Here is a 21,183-nt window from a genome sequence, read left to right as displayed (position 1 = left end):
TGGCCACCTGCTCCTCTGTTTTAGTTTTCATAAATAGAACTAGAACATGGCATTTCCAAAATGAACTAAGTCCTACCTGTACAATACAGCAGAAGTATGACATCACAAAAGAAGAAATAAGGAGCAGTGTGAAGACAACAGGAACAGAGGCTTCCAAAAGACTATGTAGCTTTTCCCTTTCTTTGTGTCCTACATCTAGAATTTTAGAGTCACTTTGTGCTGTATTATTTAACTCATCTGAGTAGATTTTACCCAGTGCTTGTAGGAGCTACATGGTCTTTGTGATGCAGTGTTCCTTCTTGGAAGCAACTCAGTTTCTGCACTGATCTAAACCTTTCCTTTACAATTCCTTATTTCAGTTTTATTAGGGGATGCAATGCTGATTTTAGGGCATGTGCATGAAGCTGTTGTATGCATGGACTATGCACATCTACCTATACATGAGCATCTGTCACCTGAAAGCAGTCATTCATGTATTTATATGTAAATGCCAAAACAGAGAGTTGGCAATTTAAGACACAACCAAAACTCTTTGAATATTCCAAGTTTTGTAGTGGGCCTGTGTGCCCTAAAGTTGTAACTTTGCAGAGGAACAAAAAAGTTGAATTCTCTGATCTCATCCAGCTTATGTTTTGGGGCACAAGCCCTCCAAAAATTTTGAATTTCTTGCAAATTGCTGGGTAAAGGAACTTTGGATTTTCTTTTAAAGAACCATCCCCATACTTGGGTAGACTGTAATTAAGTTTTGAAGGCAGACACTCATGTACCAAGATTGAAGTTTCTGGTGGTTTTAGCTGATGTAAAAGTTTTTCTTACAAAACCTTCCCAGAAAGGGAAAGAACGAAAGAAGTCAAAAAGTGATAGCTTTTGTGAACAGAAGAAGAACAAAAAGGAAATGGAGTATGAGCAAAAACTTGCCAAAGAGAAGGAAGGAATGCTGGAAAGAGAAAAACAATTGAAAATAAATCGTCTTGTGCAAGAGGTATGTTGTCACCTATCAAGTGCTAAGCTATATTGAAAGAAAATTAAATGGATTTTTAATGGAATTATTTTGGCAGGACACTTGTTTACTTATTTCAAAGATAATGAAATTTTAAAAACTGTCTTACTGCAAAGTTCTGTTGCTGTATTTGCTTATTTCTAGTCAGCTTTTATCCAAATGAGGATACTTCTGCAGTTGTGTCCATGTGTAGTGATGAATTTACTGAAAAACAGAAAAATAGGAAATCCTTCTTAGAAGTATTATTATTTTTTTAAACTCTTTTAGGTGAAATTTCATACTTTTGAAACATAGTTGTCTTATGACCATACCTGTAACCTTTTCTAATGCACCAATGTTATGGTCAAGGTATCTGAGACAGAGCGAGAAGACCTGGAAGAATCAGAAAAGGTTCAGCACTGGGTGGAAAGACTTTGTCAAACACGGTTAGAACAGATCTCCTCTGTGGAGAATGAGTCTCCTGAGGTAAAATTCTAGTATTTCCACATATTGCATGATCTCTAAATAACTGAAAGTTGTCTCCTAAAAACAGCAGGTTTTACCTGTGAAAAAAATCTTTGTCTTTCCCCCTCAGCCCTTTCTACTGGGGGGGGGGGGGAATTCTGTAATTGATACTTACAATTTATAGCATTTCTTTTCCTATATTTTATGAAAATTTAAACATCATTTTAATGAACTGATTGTATTTTGTCCTCTTTAACTCTATTATCACCACTAAATTGGCAGTTTTATTGTCTCGTTAACTATTTGGGCTAGGTGGGACATGCTGCCCATCTAACAGAAGCTAGGTCCAACAAGCTAGATCCATCTATGTTCATTAGTATTATGTGAATATAAAAACATCATTGATAAAGAGCTCTTGGAAGCTTCCTTGTATTGTATGAAATAAAGGAAAAGGATAAGAAAATTACAGAAAGATAGAAAACTCACAAGGAATAGGGTTTGGGCTTGTACTTTAAATAGTCCCCTTTAAGCAGGGGAACTGCAGAAAGTGGTTGTTCCTTAGACCCTGATGGTGCTCGACATGGGGTGAGGCTTTCCCACCATCCTGTTGCTCTGGCTGCCTTCCAAGGAAAGCCACTTCCAAGAGGAACACTGCAATCTACTGAGCTCTCATGGGATCCCCGAGAAACTGCAACCACAAAAGGGGCCTTGGGGAACGCTCTCGCATGATGTTCCTTCAGGTCAGTGTGGAGCAGCTCTGAAAAAAGCAGCTGATCTTTTGTTCCTCATGGCCCTAGGCTCAGATCCATGTGGTTTTTCAGTACAGGTCTTTAGTGGAATGATTATGCAGAGGTTTTCTCTCACTATCCCAACTTGGCAGCCTGTGTTTTGCTAGAACTTTGTCCTCCTTTGTAAATTAAGAAGGAACATAACCAATTACAAACAGCGTTGTGTTTTCAGAGCTCAACCTGGATTTAAGACCAGCACTCTGTTGTGTTTTTTCCATCAATTTTTCCATTATGTTATATATGACTGCTCTACTATGATTTTTCTGCAAATCTGCCCAAGCAGTTAAAACACATAAAACACAAAACCTGAGTGCTCTTTAGGGGTAAATGCAGCTGAAAGATATTCTGGTGCTACAGGTTGAAACTGTTTCTTGGGAGCAATAGCGTTCAAGATCTCAACCTCTGCCTAGCAATTTTTCAGCACAAGAAGGTGAGCATGTTAGATAAGAAGAATGTGAAAAGTGTCACCCACTGAGGGACGTGTTGCCATATTAGAGTAAGATGAATGTGTCTGTCAGACAGCTTATCTATGTAAGGTTTCCTCAGCTGAGTCTACAAAATAGCACAATGAGTGAATTTTCTCAAATACTCCAGTTGCATCACTGATAAAAGAAATGTTAGCAACTGTAACAGCATATTTAGATGCCTTCCTCACACACATCCTTATTTTTTTGGATGAGCTGCTCATTGCATTCTGAAGTTCTTTAGTACCCCAGTAGATCTGGTGTGGATTAACATAAATTATAAAATCTCAAGCCTCTTGTGGATTAACATAAATTACAAGATACCAAGCCCCTTGAGGTTCTGAATTTATTACCACACTAAATTTTTGTTTTGATAGCTGCTTAAGCTTAGTTTCCTTTCTTATACTAATGTGTGGTTATGTTTACACAACTTTAACCCCTTTCCCTTTTTTAACAACATAGAATCTCAAGGCCTGTCTTTGATTATTTTCCTTCAAATAATCACCTTCATGAGGAGCAGTTCTTGCTTTCTCCTCATAAGAGCCAGAGAGGCAAAAGTTGTGTTTTCTTGCTTTGTCCTGTGATTTTTGCCTTCTGAAAACTTCGTGCCGTTGGGGTTTTGTGGGGTTTCTTTTGTCAACTCCCCTTACCCCAACAGATGCTGTCACACCTCTCCTGGTATTTTTTCTTTTTAAACTGGAATCCCAAGGAGTGCTTTTGGAGAGGCTTCCAGAGAAAACGTTGGTGTATATTCTGTGTGGGAGAAGCAAAGCTTTCCTGTGGAGGAGCAGTTGGCCTGAGCGGTGTCCTAGGGCTGCCCGTTCTTTGGAAGTTTTGAGGCAGGTTTCTGTTGTGTCACCTGTAGCTGGCGAGCGGCCGTCCCTCTCCCCCGGCCACCTCGATGCGGCGCTTTGCCGGGGGCCTGCAGCTGCACACCACGGACCTCGATGACATCAACTTAGACGAAGTTGACAAACCCAAACAGCGTGCGCCGCCACCGCCTCCGCCACCACCGCCGCCCCCCACTGTAACCCCAGCACTGCCAGCTCATCCACCTCCTGCCTCAAATGCCCCACGAGGCCCGGCCCTGTTGGTAACACCAGCTTCCCAGGTGACCTCGGGATCTGTTTGGATGCATGCGCCTTTATCATTCCCCTGAGTGCCTCCCTGATCCATCACCCTCTTTGTCCACTCGACATACCCTTCTGCCCCTTGCAATGTCAAAGGAGAGAATTGGGTGGTTTCTTCATTTTGATCACTAGTGAATGCAGTCTAGAGGTAGATTCATTTTAATATTTTTTAAATGTAAATCAGGAGGAGTTTGCTCTCCTGCTTGCATACCTTGTAACCCTGCAGATGTACTAAGCAGAATGTATCAGTTTAAAAAAAAAAAAGATTGTTTAGACTTCAGTGATTAAAAACTTTAAAAAGCTATTGCACACAGCAGATGTAATTCATTGTTAAATTTGAGAAAAGTATCCCTGTAGTGGAAATGACTTGTAGAAGTTCTTTAAATGTGTCATCAAATTGCTTTGTTAGGTGAGAAGAGTGGACAAAGAAAATTGGCCTAAAGTCAGAAGGCCAAACTTTTAAAAGGTCAAAACTGTGTGAAACAAAAAAGCAAGAGCTGGTAACCTGGTTTGACTTTCTACACTTTGAGAAAACATTGACTTTCTCCTTATTGCAATCTGAGCTCAAAAGAGGATCAAATAAAAGAAATTGTGTGCCAAATCTCACTTTAGGAAAGAAATGGCAGCTGATTCATCATAATTCCCTTTGCTAAGCACTGTAGTGAGAATCATGTAGTTGTTCTTTTGGCAAAAGCTGCTTACTTGTTTCAAGCAGCAGAAGAGGATCCCATATGGTCACTTCTTTCCTATACAGTTTTCTGCATGGGTTGACTGACTGCACTGTGGGGTTTTGGGGGTTTTGCATGTTTACTAAATAGTCTTTGTATTTGCATGATTCTCCTTGGGTGGGGAAAGATATGCACATTTATCCCTTTTTGGTAGAAACTGGTAGATTCTTTCTGTGAATAATTGCCCTGATTTGACCCATGAATCTCTTGCAAACTTCTGTGGACCTCTGATAGCATTTGATCTATTTGGTTCATACATTTGAAGTGCCAAGAATGTGCTAGATCTACTGAAATGGAAATATTGTATGTTCTTCTGGATAGCAGATTTCCCAAGTTATTTGCAAAATAAAAATGTCATGAAACGACAGAAACTTGTGTTGAGACAAGAAATACACTCTTTTAAAGAGAACAGAGACTGTTCAGACAGAAGGAGTAATATAGGAACTGCCATACTTATCTGACCCCAAATCAATGTAATCTAATATCTGTTTCTGGTGGTTTGTCACTGCTAGCTGTGTTAGAGAAAATAAATTAATAATTAAGAAAAATATGATGGGTATAAACAAATAACGTAGTCTTTGAAATTGATGTCAGTTTTCACTGAATATAATTACTGTATATGAGGAAATAACTAGGCTCTTAGTAAAATTAATTGAGCCAAAGCTGCTTTGTTTATAAATAGATAATTCAATATATCTGATGTCGTTTCAGAAATGGAAGAAAAATCCAAAGCTTGACAATTTATTCTTGCTGCCTTTTACAAAGTCAGTTTTTAACCCCACAGATAAGCAAAAGCAGTACATTTGTGTGGCTGTGGATTAAAGATCTTGTGTTTATGCCTGCTAAAGCCAAAAAATAAGACAACTGTAGTTGTCCCATAAATTCATTTCTGTAATATTACTCAAGCTGGTACATCTTCTCTATGTTGCTCCATTTTTTGTTTTAATTCAGATAATTTGATTTCCAATTCAGCTTGAACAAAACCTGACAAAAGGAATAAAATCCTGTCAGAGACATTCTTGAGAACTAGCTGTTAAAATATCTGGTATAAATTATCTGTTTCTGAAAAAAAATATTATTAGCTTTACACTTTATATGAACCCAGTACTAAGTGTGTTGCTGTTTAGGTTGTAAGAAACACCTCCCACGTTGGCAAAGCGTCCCCTGTGTCAAGCAACCCGCTGGTATGTCACGAGCTGTTTATCATGGCTGTGGTTTCATGAACTTCCCATGTAGTGCTGATGACAAGGAACTGCCAAAGGTTTCACTCTGCAGGGATAATTTATTTAAAATTCAGCATAGGGAATGATCTGTGTGGATATGTTGCTGTGCTGAAAGTACAAGTGATTGGAGTGACTTCTAATGGTCCAAGGATTTTGTATTTCAAGAGTTTAGCAAAATGAAGTCAATATTTGCATGTTGTGAATGTCTGTATGTCACAGCACATGTGCTTTGTTCTTCCATCAAGGCAAAAATTGCTAGGTTCAAACTACCTTTTAAATGCAATGGGTGCTAAGATGCAAATTTCATCTCAGAACCACCATTTGTTCTCTCTTTGCACTGACTTTGCCTGATCAGAATGATCAGACATCCATTCTGCCCTCTAGAAAAATCTGTTGCTAAATAATGCAACTCCAGGAGAAATCATCCAGTTCCAGTGCAACTTAACAAGTTGGTATCTGTGAATCTGTTGATTCTGATTCTTCTAAGTTCAGAATGTTTAATGTATTTTGCAGTGTAGAACAACATTAGTTGAGTGATAGCCACAGGGACTTTAAAATATCTGATTCAAACTTTTTAAAAAGTTGTTTAAGAAAGAAAAGAATGGGGGAAACAAGCCCACAGGGGAAAAACATGAACACACGCACAAAAAATAACAAAAAAACCCCAAATCCATAAAGTGGCTTAACCCATTTGCTGGAAGCAGATAAATAATTTCAGAGGTTACGGCTTGTACCATAAGAATGATCTCTGCAATACATCACATTTCCTATGAGAAACATTGAGAAAAGTGTCCCAAGAGTTGCTGGGGCTAAGTCAGAAACTGAACCCACGGGACTCAGTTTTGAACTCTTTTCTTGAATAAAACTATGCTTGCTGTCAGTGGGAGTTTTGGCTGAGTGAGAAGTGTAGGACTGGACTAGGACATGCTGAACGATGAGGTTTCTGGGTATTTCTACTTTGTGGAGTCAAGGGCAGGGAATTGACCAAACAAACCCTTGCTATTAAATCAAGACAATTTAGCTTGAAATTCCTTATGGAAAGCTGTTTGCTGCAGCCCTGCTGAATTTCATCTTAAAAGATATATTTAGCTATGGATTAGTTAAAATCTTTTTTTGGGTTCACTGTGTTCTTACACTCAACTTTAGCAGTTTTGGGTTTTTTCCCTCTAACTTCTCATTCAGTTTGTTGCCTTTATGGGAAAAATGCCAAAAGCAACGCTGAGATTATGGAAAAATCTTTCTGGTGAAGCCAGAATTTAGGTGAAAAGCTACTACTTGGATAGAAGAGAAATTGTGTTTTGGTTTGTTGACTTTGTGAGCCTTAGTTAAAATAATTCTGTCAGCTCTGTTTTGGATTAGTGTCCTTAAATTCATTATGATAAACCATTTGAATTGAGGAGTCTTGGTGAAATGATGGATTTGCACAAATTAGGTTGTAAACTGTAATTTTCTTAAATTAACTCCATAGCAACTTGCTCCAAGTCCACCTACCCAGCGTCATCCAGGGGTACCAATAGTCTCTAAACCAGTTATGCTGCATCCTGACCCAAACTTCGTGGTCAGGCCAACAATCAAATCAGAGGCCCTGGTAAGCCTTTTATTATCCTTTTTCTGAGTGCTTCAGTACTGTGGGGGTTTGGTTTTGATATTGTTCTTTGAGATGTCCTCAAAGAATTAATCTTTGTCTCATTTCCTTATGAAACAAAGATTGATTTGTCTCATTTCCTCATTCCTAACTAAAATTCCTGTATATTTTCAAGCAGTCACTAATGGTAAGTACTAAACAGTAGTTTTCCATTTTTTTTCCAAGGTGGAAAAGCCACTTTTAGTGACAATTTTTGTACAGAGGTGCATAATTCCAGAGCAGTGTAAAGCCTTAGAATTTGTACATATTACTTCTCATTTATTCAGATGCTGGGATTTATTTTTATGAATTCTGAATTCATCAGAAATGAAATAAAAATTAAGTCAATTGCCTTTTTCCTGTGTAAACAGTCATGAACATACTTAAAGATATATGCCTTATGATACAATTTATCCTATATATAAATATAAAAATATATAATTTAAATGTATCTTTTAATTTCCAGAGGGAAAAAAGTGTGTCATTATATTAGACTCTAATATCGTAGTCATGCAGTTACTGCAAAATTCAGTTGCTATCAGCTTCTTTTTCTTATTTCTTTTCCATTTCAAATGCAAGCAAAGGGGAAAGTCAGAGGCTAAACATTTTAGGACCAACCATGAAGCATCCTTGGGAACTGTAGTTGATGAGCAAAATGAGCCAAGGCTTACTGAGCAAAAAAAAGGAGAAATATTGCTCAGACAGGTGATAACTCCCAGCTGACAGTCCTTGAAATTCACCTAAAATAGCTGGTGAACTAGTTGGTAGTGTTTATTCTTGAGGGTCATCATGACTTAAGCTATTTGTGTCAGAGTTCTGTGTTTGTTGCATGCATGTGTGGATACATGTATATATGTATTTGTAAGACAGAAAGTGACAGAAAACCCATCAAATTGTGTTGTATTTATTTAATTGAAAGCTATTTCTGGCAGTAAGTTATGTGCACAATATTCCTAGCTGTGTTTCATTAAAACGTAATGGATTTCTTTGTCATTTTTCGCTTTAATAATTTAGATAGTCTTGTTTCCTTATTTTCCCCTGTTACACTTTGAAGAAATTTAAGTGATACTTAGTAACCACTTTTCACACAGCCAGAGTCATCTTGAAGCTTCTACATTATAAATTAATTGAATGGTAATTGGAAGCAGTTTTAATAAGTTGCTTAAGAGAAGGCAGGCACATGAGCTAAAAATAAATTCAGATCCCTCCAGTGGAGATGTTTCCTTCAGTATGAGCTCTCATTTTGTTTGTGTTCAGTAATTTAACATCTCTAAGCAATATTAAATCCCTTAGAAGAATGAACAAAGTCATAATCTGCAGTTAATATTATCTAGCTTTTGAAAAAGTGTATATATGTGAACTAGTTTGCAAAATGGATAATACCTTTATGTGTGATCCAACAGTCTTGGTACAAATTTTAAAAGGCCCTTTTTTTTACTGACTATATACAATTAGTTTAAGAAACTGGCAACAAGATCCACCTCCATGGGAAATGTCTTATGATTTGTTATGCATGCATGCACATTTTCCAAATCACAAGTCTGCTAAAATCTTTCAGATTCAATCATCTTCCTTCCCAAACTGCCTTATATTAGTTGGAAAATCAGAATTTCCGTGGGAGCAATATTCTGGTGGGACTTTGAGAGAAAGATCAGTATATAAATTGGTTTGGTGGACCTTATACCTCTTACTTCCATTGATGACTTACTGCAGTAAAGGGTATTTATTCATCCTCACTCCAAGGAAGTCCTAAGTGGCATGTGAAATAAACCAGCATGGATACTGAAGGGGAAGATTACTCCTATTAAAAAAAGAAAAGGCCACTGTATGACAAATCAAACAAGACAGTGCCTGCCTGTCTCCAGAAGTGTGTAAGAATCATAATTAGATTTCATGCAAAAGGGGAGTGGGGTTTGATTGGTTGCTATGTGTGGGTTTGTTCCTGTGTGTTGAAGTTCATTGTTCACATACAGGACCAGTTCCACTTCTCCTGGTGGAGGACAGTATCACCAAAGACAACATATAGGGGGATAGAATATAAGAAAATAAAGATAGTGTAGAAAGTAATCTTACCCCTAAGGAGTTGCAGCTGGGCCAATTAGCAAAGATTAGGAACAGGCCTGACTTTAACAGGTCACAGCTGTAAGCAGTGAGAAGAAGAGTGCGATAAAAGAGTGGGGTGGCTGGGTGAGAGGGGAACTGGGGTCAGTGGCTGCTTTGTGAAAGAGTCAGTGCTGCCCACAAGAAAACACCAAGAAGTATGAAACTTTTGTGATAAGGAGACAACAGTATGGTACTCCTGTGATAAGATGACAACAACACCACCACACCATTTGCTCTCTGGTTTCTCATCTTCCTAGATTTTGCACACCTTATGGAACTCCAGCTTTTGTCTTAATTTGACATAATGCACACCACTTTTTCTGCCTGGTTTTTACCTGAATTTCACTTTCCTGAGTCACAAGCTCAAGAAAATTAGGTTGATGGATTTATTTGATTCAAGAAACTAATCCCGTTGGCCTATATTCAAGCTATTAACTAGTAAAGATGAAAAAGTCTGTGTTTAAGAATAAAATAGGGATGTAAGAATGGGTAAAGTTCTCCTGTTACCTGGAAGGTAGTTGGGCCCGATAGTCTCTGTTGTGACTTAAGTAATCTTATTAATTAAATTCAGGTCAGAATTACAGAGTCTTTTAACGGTTGATGGATATAAAATTGTTTTCACTTATAAATAGGGAAATTATGGGAGATGATTAAGCCTTAAGTGTGGCCTTGAACACTGAGGGTTGCTCTGAGTGAAAATCAGGGTGAGCTGTACTAGAGTGAGCTGGAATACACCCACAGCAAAGCTAATTAAATTTTGGCTCAGAGAACAGGAGGGGATTGTTATGATTTAATGGTGAGATTGTCATAGATGCAAAACCACCAGGAATATAAGTCTCTGCTCTCCCATTTATCAAAACCATCCTGTTGTGTGAGTTACAAGGCTCTGTTGCATTGCTGCTACAAAATATTTTCCTCCCTTATTTGTTTGCAGCTGGAGGAAGAATTTCTGAAAGGAAAAAAATAAAATTTAAGCTTTCCTCTAGTTTGCAGGATTTGAAGCCTGGTTCTGCAGGACTGAAGTCAAGACAGGTGCTTAGGTACCATGTGGCAAGAAGGGGAGGATTGGAAATTTCAGTTAGTATTGGTTATAGCCATACCAAAACAGTCTTGTTGAAAGTGATTTCTTTTTTTTTTTTCAAGAGGTTTTAAAGAAGTTTGTGGGAAATCTTTCCAAACTTGCCCTAAGTCCTTCGAGATAAAAACTTAGAGTTTGTATTAATTAAGCATAAATCACATTTTATTAACTCTGGAATATATTTTTTCCAAGTAATGGTAGGACTGTAGGACACTGAAAGGAACATTAGTAAAACTGTAGTAATGTAGTAATTGGTTTCAAAGCAAATCAAGTTTGTAAAGGTAGGTGCCAGAGTTCGGTCTGTAGAGAGTTTTTCTTGTTTCAGAAAACTCAGATATGTCACCTGATTTGCTGCAAGGCTTTGAGTGGAGGCTGGGGAACTGTCAGTAGTGTTTTATTGGGACTTAGCCCATGTAATTTTTGAAAATTTTTGTAGACTAAGAGGATATTCTGTATTTTAAGTGATTCCAAACTACTGCATTCCATTTTGTTAGAATAGTGGAAGTGACAGAAAAACAAAATGAATGTGCAATTTCAGACCTTGAAGCCAAACAGAAGAAAATAAGATCCATTTAATAATAGAATTCACCTCCTCAGTATAGGAAATCCTTGGTAAGCAAACCTTATCCTAAGAAACCAAATCTTAAATGCATAAACATATTTTTACCATGACCTCTCAATATTTTTGAAATTATTGTCTACCATTTTGTCCATGTTTAGGGTTGGGGGTTTTTTTTCAATTTTCTTTTCTCATATATCATTGATGAGAGACCCAAGCACTGTTTTGTAGAAATGAGTTGTAAAAACAGACATGGAAGATATTTTTAAGAAATCTTGTGGTATGGAAATGTGCATTATTTATGTAGTTTTCCTAGCATTCTTTCCACTTTGCATTCAGTACTATTTCACTCTGTGTGTTCTCTCAATTTGAAATTATACAGGGAACAAGCACTAACAAGTCCAAGTGTGATTCAGTCCCTAGGAGAGCAAAATAAGCAGTAAGATAACTTATGAGTAGGTAATACTTATTTACAGCAAAAAGTTAACAGCTGGTTTGGCAATTTTCTTTCTTTTGCAGCCACAAGAGATGTTTAAAAGGATGGTGGTTTACAATTCATCATTTAGATCTAAGAAAAAACAAGTAAAATAACGTTTTCCGTGTTTTGTGTGGTTCTTCTTGTTTGACTGATCATAGATTTAAAACTTTCCTTTCTAATTCTACTTCTCAGTTTCTAAAACAGAAGATGCAAGACAGGCCTAGTGCATGAGTACTGCTGGTCTTCTTAAGCTTTAAGTGTGTGCCTGTGGCTCCAGCTAGGCTAGGCAGAAGAAGGAGAATAAATCCTTAAGGCTGAACCATGTCTAACTCCCTTTATGGTTAAGTGCAACCTTTAAGATAGTTGAATACTGATAACTGATCTGATACTGATATTCCTAAGATTTCCTTGTTTCTTTTAGTGTCCAGCTGCAATGCTTTCAGTAATAAAATAATTTATCAGATTAACAAATAGAGCTATCATCATAACATAATTCTGGTAGGAGGTTAGAGGAACTGATGGTGGAAAGCCTTGTTCATTCAGGCTTCCTGTATCGTGTAGGATTTTCCTGCTGCATTTTTGCTTTTGTTGCTTTCCTCTGTCATAATGATGAAGTTTTCATCTCTCCATCTTTGGTTGGCTGGTGGTTCAATAGATGGCTTCTTGAAGAGGTGAACTTCAGGCTAAATTTCTCCACTGCTGTAAAATGTGCCAGTTTCTGTACAAACCTCATTTGGTAGTGCATGCTAAGTTATATGCATTGACATTATCTGAAAAGTTGGGACACAATATTGAGCTCACAGTGTGAGATTTTGAGCGGTAAAACATTAAGATTAATAACAATTTTTTCTTTTTTTAATCAGTTTCAATCTATATCTAGAAGGGATAACTGACCAAGAAAGATCCAGCTTTGAGATTATTTATTTACCAGTAAATGCCAGTATGTTCTGAATATATAACAATTGTATCCTCAAAAGAGGTGTTTTTTTGACAAGTTTGTTATTTCTGGTCATGAGTTTCTCTTTCAATTATGTGTTGTTGTTGCTTGGGGTTTGTTTGTTTGTGGTTTGCTGTTGTTATTTCTGGTCTCAATTGCTCTTGACTATTGTTGTTAGAAACCAGTGAAGCAGTACCATTAGTATAAGTGGCTGTGTTTTGGAGGTTGTTTTTTCTTTAAATAGCAACTTCAGCTTTCACCTTGAAGTCCAGACAGAGTTGTTTCAGTGCAATCAAATATTTTACTGTTGCATTTTCAATTTATGCTCAGTCCTCTGAATGTTTTTGTAAGTCAAAAAGGGATTTAAATGCTCCGAACTATTTCACCTGAAACATCCTGAGTGGTGGGAGAATAGGCTTAGAACTGTGCTTTCCACTTGGTGTTCCTTGGTTCATTCATCCTTGCTTGGATATGGAGTGCACTCTCTGATCTCTGAATTTGTGGTGTCCATTTCGGGGAAGATTTATTACAGTTCAGTGCATGTCTTCTTTCTGTCTTAGCTTTATTTGTACATTATTGGATCCAGATCATATCTCTGATACATCGTGACATGAACCCAAGGGGAAAAAGTTTAGGTTGAGTATTTGGAAATGGTTTTTCACCCACAGGGTGGTTGGGCATTGGAAGAGGATCCCAGAGGCACCAGCCTGACCGCTCAGGAAGTGTTTGGACAGTGCCCTCAGGTGCCTGGTGTCACTCTGTGCAGGCCAGGAGTTGGACTTGGTGATCCCTGTGGGCTCCTTCCCACTCAGGATATTCTGTGTTTCTATGACTTTTGCTTGCAGATTGTTTTTTTTAGTGAATTTTTTAAATTTTATTTTGTGTGTTTGTTTTTGTGGTGTTTTTTGTGTTTTTTCCTGTTTAAAGATTATTTTCCCAGGGAAACTTCCTTCAAGGGCAACATCTGTTTTTCATGAGGACTACCTCGGACAAAGAGTTCACTGACTTCCTTTAGATTACATAATGACTTAGTGACTTGGCTGAGATTGGCGTTGTCTTCTCTAAATTACTTGCTCCCCATAGCTATCTACTTTAGCCATGATTCCAAAAGGCAGTACTAATTCATTTATTCCAAGTATTAATTGTTTGGGTAGCTTTCACTGTAAAATACTTCTCTTACAGTTTTAGTTAAATGGTTCATAATATTAATACACTTCATAAATTAATAAGTTTAAATCATAAGTTTTTCCCCCAGAATGAAATTCTGTCCTTGCTGATGTCTGTGATGAAATTCCCATTTATCTGGTTAACAAATGTAATGCAGTGTAACAAACTTAATGTAAGGCAGTGCTGTTATGGGTGAGATCAGAGCCCAGAAGGTTCATAGTCTCATCGAAATTAGGGAGCCAGAGGAGGTGATCAAGAGTATAGCACGGGAAGCATTAGTATTTTCTGCTGCAACTTTGCCATTTAACAGCCAGCCCTTAAATACACCAAAGGAATCTTAAGCTTTGTGTTTGGTTTACAAGTGGAAAGAGGCTTAGGTGAGTCTGGCAGTGGAATAGTCTTTGCTGTCAAATGGATCCAGTAGAGAAGAGACAATAATGAATATATTAACCTTTGTCATGCACTGAACCACTGGTCTGTGTAAGGTATTGGCTTGCCTGCCATGTTTGCAAATGTTGTGTGGTTCTGTGTTCCCCTGTCCCAGGCTCATTGCAGCTCCCACAAGAGTGGGAGCTGGGTGCCTCAGTAAAGATTTTCTTAAGTTCTGAAGTCCTTGCTTTAGCATGCAGGGTTAAGTGAAAGCTTTCATAAATCCCCAGCACAGGCCATACAGTCTCACCCAGTAGCTACTAGTCCTTCTCAAGAAACTGCACTCAAACACCACTGACTCCTGATTGCTGGTGCAGGAACTCCCATCCTTGCAGAAAAGGTAACTCCTGCTTTTCCCTGCAGTCTTGGTCTGACAAGGGTTAAGCACTACATTTTGTGAGTCTCCTCAAAGTTTAAAAATCTTGCTGTGCCTAACTGCAGTATTATCTTCTGCATTTCAGACATTTCCTGACAAAACTTTTAAGTTCTCCACAGAACTATATGAAAACAAAAATCATATTGTTGTCCTGCAAATTGTCTAACAAATTGTTGTCCTGCACTTGCCTGTGGTATGAAGCCAACTCCCTGAAACTCAATATCAAGAGGGAGAGAAGGGGGCTGAAAAAGAATCCTAAAACCCAGACAGAGTGGAGTAGTGTTGCTGACTACTGTGAATTGGAGCCTGTCATTTTCACCTGTTACCATCCAACATGTTGATAATCCCAGGAAATGTTGCTCCAGTGTGACAGAGCATATCTGCTCATGGTGCTTTCAAGATTTGTTTCTGTTCTGTCAGGTGTAGAGAGGAACTATGGAGCTCATAAGTGGTAACTCTTCCTCTGAAATGCTCCGTTATATGACCAACTCAAATTATTGATCTGTCATGAGGTTTTGAAATGTCTTCTGACTGTCAGGATGGACTCTTTGCTGTCTCTCTGGATTTTCTTCCTTTTCTGTCTTCTTTCATAGCTTACAGAATTACATGTTCTCTCACTAATAAATAAGATGGAATTTCTGTGTTAAGTGTGTGAGTTGCTAGTTTTGCAATTAAATATAATTTTATTCTCAGGGCTTCCAGAAGTATGTGGAAGATTTTGATCCATATTCAATGGTAAGGAGAGAATTTTAATGTGCCTCACTGTTTAATATTAAATACTCTGGAAAAAAAGCCAAATCCTTGATTTTGAGGGCTCAGAGTAGGTAAGATTCTTGCTTGTTGCTTTTCTGGGTCTTGTGTATTTGTTTTTTCTGGTCATGTTGAACAGAAGCATTCTTAGAGAAAAAGGTGATGTGGTGTTCTGATCTCCCTCTAACACTATTTTAGAAGGGGGAAGTTCCCTTTATCCCCAGAAATTACATAGATTAGCTTAATTGTTTTGTCTTTCCAAAGTGGAAATGATTAATCATTATATCTTTTCACAGTTTACCCCAGACCAGATAATAGGAAAAGACGTACGGCTATTACGAATAAAAAAGGTAATTACTGTGTTGGTTGATTGACATTTAAAGAGTTCATGTAAGCATTTGATGTACAGCATCATTTACTAGGAAGAAGGAAAGATTAAGCTCCTTTTGATAGCAAAAATAAACAGACTTTTCTGAATTAGAACTGGTTTTTTCGTAGGAAGGATCACTGGACCTTGCAGTTGAGGGAGGAATTGATTCTCCAATTGGAAAGATAGTTGTGTCTGCCATCTACGAGGACGGTGCTGCAGACAAACATGGTGAGCAACAATGGGGAGTTTGAATGCTGCTGAAAAGTGTTCCCTTACACTGGCTGAGAATGGTTGGCTGATTTCATTGCCTGGTACTGAAAGGCTCACTTAGTTTGCCCAAGGACCCAAGTTCTGTCTCAAGTTTAGGGGCAGCCCACGTGTGTTGCTAAAATTAATAGTTATGTAAAATTTGTAAAAACCAACACCTGATTCTCTGGTGTATTCTTTAGTCAAGGAATGTGTTCTCCATTATTTCAAAAATTCTAATGACATTTGTAATACTTCCACATGCAAAGCAATTGCCTGACCATAGCTACACTGTGCTGCTTAGTTTTGTTCCTTATGCTACTATAAATAGTAATTTGCTAGTTAAGTAGCTGGCTGTTAAAACCCAACTAAAACCCAAGTAGAGCCTCTGAAGCTTAGCTCTTGAAGGCACAAGAACATGCTCACCACCTCATGTGGGCTTTGCACCTGGTGGGAAGTATCTGCCATCCTTTTCTCGAGAGCTCTTGTGATGACCAGGTCAACAGAGAGGGCAGTATTCCCTTACACTCTCTTTGCTGTCCTTGTCCCAGCCTGCACCTAAGTTCAAGTAAAAACATTGCTGTGAAAACATTTCAGTCATTTGATGTCCTCAGTGCACTTTTTGGCCCTTCACTCTTTTTAGGATCTCTCATAACTAAGGCTGTCCTCTTATCATCCTCTTCAAATCTAGTTCTAGTTGTGCTTCATTCCAGATTGGCTAGTCAAAATCAGTTCTAAGGAGCAAACACTACACATAGACTTGCAAAGAAATGACCATCATGCAAACCCTTGATAAATGCCATTTTATTCCTTCAGGAATTTAATTAATTTTGTCATTTTTATGGACTCGTGGAATTTTTGGGTTGGAAGAGACCTTACAGATGATCCAATTGCAAGCCCCTGCCATGGGCTGGGACACCTCACCCTAGACCAGGTTGCTCAAAAGCCCATCCAACCTGGCCTTGAACATTTCCCCAGGGTTGGGGCATAGTAGTAACGTTCTGCAGGCAGTCATAGGTTGTTAGCTGTATAGCTGGATTACCCAAACAGGCAAACTGTAGAAAATCATATTGAACTAGTTTCTTACTGGTCATTATCAATAAGAGATTAGTTTGGCTTTGGCATGCTTAAAAATTCCTGTTGTGTTTGCCTGTGCCAGACTTCCTACAGTTTTTAGTGCAGACTTTGCATCCAGTGAGAATACTTTTCATTACAGTCACTACTGCACAATTATGGCACAGAAAAGGCCCCTAGAATTTTTTTTTTTTTTTGCTTATGTGTATTTGACACATTTGTCTTTTCCCCAGGAGGCATAGTGAAAGGGGATGAAATACTGGCTGTAAATGGCAAGATATTAATTGACAGCAAGCTGGCAGAAGCACAGGCAACTCTAGCAAAAGCTTGGAACATGGGTGGGGTAAGTAACCTGGAATGCTACTTCATTCTACCTACAGAGCTCATATCAGAGCTGCTTCTCTATCACGACATTGTCACATCAATACAAACAAGGTTAAAAACATGAAAAGTAATGGGAACATGAGGTACTCTCAAAGTAAGCTAGAATCTGCAGAAGATGCTGGCATGTAGCATCTCTGAAAACCATGTGTGTAATTTACTGGGAAATTTGATGGTGTTTAGCCACATGTCAAGATTGTTATTTAAACACATTACATTCCTTGTGTTTCTAGTACCTTTACATGTGAAATCACTCATTGATATTGAAAATTACTTGCAAGTTGATTGGAATTTTCTGATAATAGCTTGTCTTTGTTTTCTTGATGTACAAGCAACATTACCCTCCAGCTACTGTGAGTGTTTCCACAGCAAGAAATCTTCTCATTGCTCAGAGGACCGATACAGGATGATTGTTAAAATAACTTTTTTTAAAAATGTTGTTGCAACAGTAGATTTTTCTTTAATTTCAAGATGCAAATCAAACAGCTCAATCTTTAAATGGTCTTCCAATAGAAGTTTTTATTACAGACCTTACTTCTTCTCCCTGGTTTTTTCCAGGAATAGATTACCTCCTAGATTCTCTGACATTCCATGGTGGTGCACTGGCCACCTCTAAAAGCAGTATTTAGTGGCAGATGTTTACCTCTGCTTTTCTTTTTCAGGATTGGATAGACTTAGTCATTGCAGCATCACCTCCAAAAGAATATGATGATGAAATGTAAGTACATAAGCTTTTTCCTCTGGGGATTAAAAGCTGAGTAACAATAGCCAGTTTGCTTTTTTTGTCACACATTTTTCAATTATCATCTTCTTCTTATGGACTATATAACCTCCTGCATTACATGGTTGCTAATTTGATCGTTATAAGTAGATGTCATGCATTACAGCAGTGGTTCCCAGACTGCAAAACTGTAATTCTCAGAATTGGTTGTATGTGACTACACACTCATACTTTAAATTTCAAGTTTGGGGATTTGGGGTTTGTTTTTAATTTAGAAGTTCACTTAAATTCAGTCTGAGTCATTTACTACATTCCCATAGATCATAATTTAGGGAAACAAATCCCTGTAAACATTCTGCATCACAACCAGAGATTTAATTCTATTGTTTGGTTTTGTTGTTTTGTTGTGGTTTTAAATTAGATTGCAGTTATTGTTCTTGTCTAAGCAAGCATATATAATATTTTCAGAAGAGATGAAGGGGTTTGGGTGTCTTGGCAATGCTCACAGGATCCTTGTTTTGAAGATAATCAGCACAGGTGTGAAACAGAAGAGTCTACAGCTACAAGTGTGTTGGAAGTATCAGGACTATACAGCTTGCTTTACTTTGGACAGTTTCAAAAGCAATACCATGTCTTCTAGTTTGATTGAAGGAGATTTGAAGATATACTTGCTACCAAGTAAGATGGCAGAGCAAGGTTTTGTAGTCACTGTTAACCTGGGCTCTTGCTCTATGTGGAGTACTGGAGTATTAGTTGCTGTAAATCAGTTTTACTGCCTAACACCAACTGTAGATTGATGTGAAATTTTGTTTAATACCTGTGCATAAACTAATGGGCGAGGAAATAACTATTATTTTTGTTTTTATATTTTGTATATTTAGCCCTACCATTCCCTCATCAGCAGTCAGTCCCAGCACACACAGAAAGGTTTTTGAAGGCAGTGCACCTGTGTACAGACAAGGGTATCTCCTGCAGCTGTAGCCACTGCAGTGTCCCTCATGGTGAATAGCACACCTGGCTTAACATGACTGGCCATTGTGAGGCTGTGTTATTTTTTCAGCATGTGCCTGCCTGTGCATTGCTTGCCATCCTTGCTTTTGTTCCTGGCATGCTGGAGCTGGAGTGTTCTTTGGGCTTTTGCCATGCCTGTGCTATTAAAATATAAGTATTTAGTTTCTACTTCATAAAGTCCCTCAGAGATCCTCTGCAGAATTGGTTTATCACCTGCCAGACTATTAAATAAATAGGCCCTTTCTAAACAAGTAGGATAAACCTAAGGTTTTGTTCCTTATCTGTGGACCACTGCTGTGGCTTTGTGAGTTCATCAGTATATAAGCAACTATAAATTATTTTCTTGTGAAGGCCTGTCCAAAGAACAAGTTTCCATTTGGATTATTCACAGTGTGCCTGTAAACAAGTATTCAAGAGTGTTTGGTTTCAGTGAAGTTTGTCTCTGTTATTTTGTCACATAGCTTTACAATTTGAAATTATCCTTGTCTCTGAAATTCAGTTTACTCTGTATGGTTTCTCTGTGGCTGTAATCACTGTAAGTACAGTCACAGATCTCTAGAACTGCCAAGGTAAGATTTCTTGTTGCATGTGGGTCTTCTCAATTATTACTTGTAATGAAAATCAAAACTACTCAAGATCCAGTTTAAAAACTGTGCTTACTAGAAAGATTAAAAGCTGCATGAGCGCTAACAGCATGTTTCTCATTATCTTTTTTTTTCCCCCACAGGACATTTTTTTAAGGAAGACTACAAATCTTGAAATGGAATCTCTTCTCAGCAGAAACCTGCTGCTCAGTAAACTAATAGGAAATCAATAACCATGTGAAATGTATCTTTATTGACTGACCTGTAAATTGAACTAGAGACATCAGATTCTTCAGATAACTTGAATAATTTATTATCATTCTATAGACATACAGCAAAACTTTTTTTTCATGATGATTTAAAAGAACTACTGACCAGCATAGTTCAGACTGTGAGTGCTCAATCTCTTTTTCCAATTTGGAGGGGCCAAATTTTGCAAATCTTTCAGTTTTCCTGGAAATAGATTTGAAAATGACAAATGAAGATAGAACACAGATGTCTGTTCCCACATGCAACACTTGTGAATACACATTCACAGGCCAGTTTGGGTGTGAAAAGAATTATATTTTTACTTCCTAGATAGTGATTTTCATAGGAAAATGAGAAAGTGCCCAGGTAACTTCTGTTCTCATATTCTTGTAGCTCTCTTAATATCCATTTTTGTGTCTCAGTTGTGAGGATTTTTTCACCATAAAAACCCTGCTGGTAAAAGAACTGGGAATACCAGGAATGTAAGCATTATAATAAAATAATTTTGGTTGTGTTGCTCATACAGTATGGAAGATCTTCTGCAGCAGCAGAGTAAATAACTAGCAAGTAGCTCAGATAAAATCATTATGTGCAATCACATCCATACTCCCAAGTATTTGTATTGTTGGCAAAAATTCCTCCCTCATATAGTCATGGGTGGGAAATTTGGGTGTGATTCACAGTCTGCTGTTTTGTACTTAGTTCTCAGTGAGCCTATATATGTGACTAAACTGTGCAGGAAGCCACCAAGTGTAACTTTCTGCTCTTGGTGACTCTGTGCCTTAGATTTGAGTCAATTCCTCAAGACCATTAAATTGATGTTTTGCTAGTGCTTGGTTTCAAGTATTATTATATTTGTAGACTTAGTAAATATATTATAGAGAAACCTCATAAGAAATGTCATGGTCTTTTTCCTTTCTTGCACCTGCCAGCTTGTGCTCTGTTTTCCATGTTGTGTTTAGATTTTTCTCACCTGTTCTACTGAGAGACAGTTCATTGGCATATCATTTTCCCACTGAAGTCTTGCCTTTCCAAGGTTTGGAGCCCTCCTCCATCATATGAAAATAACAATTAAATTCATGAGAACTCTGTACTTACATGCAGATGCTTACTTATGTTGACTTTATTTACAGTATTCTTCCAGTATGCCAATTAATATGTGTGGCAGGGTATAAATGTTAGAATATTTCAAATGTTGAACTCGTACAGCTAATCCAGAAATAAAATTGCATTTGCCAAATGGAAGAAGTCTATTTTCCTATTTGTCCC

The 21,183-nt window shown here is 37.8% G+C and overlaps 2 protein-coding genes across 3 annotated transcripts in view; both read left to right on the top strand.

The window, feature by feature from the left end:
• USH1C (USH1 protein network component harmonin) overlaps positions 1 to 20,746 on the top strand; it is a 47,140-nt gene extending 26,394 nt beyond the window's left edge. Inside the window, exons 16-21 of one of the 2 annotated variants that reach the window (XM_063158569.1) lie at positions 15,222 to 15,263; positions 15,575 to 15,628; positions 15,777 to 15,876; positions 17,202 to 17,311; positions 18,012 to 18,067; positions 19,809 to 20,746. In XM_063158569.1, coding sequence (XP_063014639.1) covers positions 15,222 to 15,263; positions 15,575 to 15,628; positions 15,777 to 15,876; positions 17,202 to 17,311; positions 18,012 to 18,067; positions 19,809 to 19,821 — 375 coding nt within the window. In that variant the 3' untranslated portion in view covers positions 19,822 to 20,746. Of the gene's footprint in view, positions 1 to 15,221; positions 15,264 to 15,574; positions 15,629 to 15,776; positions 15,877 to 17,201; positions 17,312 to 18,011; positions 18,068 to 18,951; positions 19,179 to 19,808 lie in introns of those variants that run through there. The other variant, XM_063158568.1, reaches the window with a different exon arrangement.
• LOC134419416 (harmonin-like) lies at positions 3,464 to 7,534 on the top strand. Its single transcript, XM_063158570.1, has 2 exons — positions 3,464 to 3,807; positions 7,246 to 7,534. The coding sequence occupies exons 1-2, from the start codon at positions 3,598 to 3,600 to the stop codon at positions 7,390 to 7,392; spliced, it is 357 nt and encodes a 118-aa protein (XP_063014640.1). The 5' UTR covers positions 3,464 to 3,597; the 3' UTR covers positions 7,393 to 7,534.
• Positions 20,747 to 21,183: the final 437 nt, after the last annotated feature.

The sequence above is a fragment of the Melospiza melodia genome, chromosome 6, assembly GCF_035770615.1.
Source record: "Melospiza melodia melodia isolate bMelMel2 chromosome 6, bMelMel2.pri, whole genome shotgun sequence".
In the NCBI taxonomy this organism is placed as follows: Eukaryota; Metazoa; Chordata; class Aves; order Passeriformes; family Passerellidae; genus Melospiza; species Melospiza melodia.
The sequence above is the reverse complement of the archived record's forward strand: the minus strand, read 5'-3'. Positions and strand labels throughout refer to the sequence as shown.